At 33.7% G+C, this 1,611-nt stretch overlaps 1 protein-coding gene across 1 annotated transcript in view; it reads right to left on the bottom strand.

The window, feature by feature from the left end:
- The window catches only part of LOTGIDRAFT_170705 (hypothetical protein), a gene marked incomplete at both ends in the record, with an annotated part of 7,122 nt that extends 6,234 nt beyond the window's left edge, over positions 1–888 (bottom strand). The window contains one exon of the mRNA XM_009046543.1: positions 114–888. Within this exon, the coding sequence (XP_009044791.1) occupies positions 114–888 (775 nt within the window). The remainder of the gene's footprint in view (positions 1–113) is intronic.
- Positions 889–1,611: the final 723 nt, after the last annotated feature.

Below are 1,611 nucleotides of genomic sequence, written 5' to 3'. Positions count from 1 at the left end.
CTGTAAAGTTGCTTCATTCCATAAATGTCTAGTTGTGAATATATCTTTCTGAATTGATTTACCATACAAGGAATTACCTAATAATTTCATGCAGTTACTACCCACGATATTACCTTCTCGTTTATATTTATTTCTTAAATCTCTCAAAATTAAAATATAATCTCTATAGGGTGGAGTTTTAAAATTTTCTTCGTAAACTATACCATCTAATATTCTAATAATTCGTCCACCGGCTTTCACTATTTCTTGAATATCAACCGATGTTAAAACGTCGTGACAGAAACCATTTCTGAACCTGATTTTGTTACCAGTTTCCTTTTTACCTTCTTTATTCGTGAAATGGATTTTATCTTTAGCTGGTATCAGTTGGAAGAACATGTTTTTGGGATAGTCAAACCACACTGTTAAAATAGCTGTTCTAGGTCTGAATTTTTGTTTATTGAAGAGTTTTACATATTGTTTTTCTTCTTCTGGTAGAAACGGTCTTCCACTTTCCGCTCTCGGATATTCACTGTCTAAATCAGACATGGCGGAAGCGTATAAACCGTTAGCATCAAATGCCATTAGTTTAGTACATTCTATTTTTTTAAGTCTCGAATGAACTTCCGTTTTGTCTTTTGTGCTTGCGCTGTATTCTTTGAATAAATCAATTATGTTATCACTTCGTGTTTCACTTTGCGAAATATATTCCTTTAATACGTTACAAATTTCATCCATTTTGTTCGTTTCAAATAATTTTCTATTTGCAGAAACTCTTCCTCCTTTAATAGATCGTCTGATAAAATTTCTTATAAAAGGATTAGTGTGCGAATAAACTTTTTCTATATTTTCGTTTTCGGTATGTTTCGCAACCATTCTAGTAGTTTCATACCATTCTTCTTCCACCATTTCTTTATCGTAATGATATAAATAATACCAACCCTTTAAAGATAAGATGGAGCCGTTAGATTATTGGACATATTCTGGTTTACAACTTCTTTCGTGACATGGTTGTATTTTATCAAACAAGCTCCCAAACAGAGCGTGTCTCTCTTGGCGTAAGGTTCCCATTCGTGTCTCAATTCCTCCCAGTTGTCTTGCGTGTATTTAGCGATATCTACGTCGGCAATCTTTCTCAAATTCGCGGGAAGATTGGTAAATCTTCATCTGTGTATGGATTAGATAAAGGAAAAGATAGAATTCCTCTGGGTGTTTTAAAAGGGCAATGCGTTAGTTTTTTTTGCATTTTTAAGCACGATCCAGTTGTCGAAACCACGGCCGTTGTGAGAAATTAATATTAATCTCTTTCTATCATATTGACCTAAATATTTCAACATTTGATCTATGCAGTTTAGACCCACAAATGTTTCAACAACGTTGGTCATTAGTTTGTCGTAATATTCTTTTGGAATGTCATTTGTTGGACGTTTTATTCTGTCCAACATTTTTCTTAGTTTTTCCAAATTGACCAAAGTGCAACAATACAGAATTGCTCTTCGACTGTTTTTTTTTCTGAATACGTTTCGCAATCCCAAGCGAATAACGCTTTCCACACCTGTTCGTAATTGTCTTCTATTTCTTGAATTCCCAAACTTTTTTGGCTTCTTCTAATCAAACAGAAATGCGAGTTGT

Source organism: Lottia gigantea, assembly GCF_000327385.1.
Source record: "Lottia gigantea unplaced genomic scaffold LOTGIsca_103, whole genome shotgun sequence".
Taxonomy (NCBI): domain Eukaryota; kingdom Metazoa; phylum Mollusca; class Gastropoda; family Lottiidae; genus Lottia; species Lottia gigantea.
This window is presented reverse-complemented; position numbering and strand designations above follow the sequence as displayed.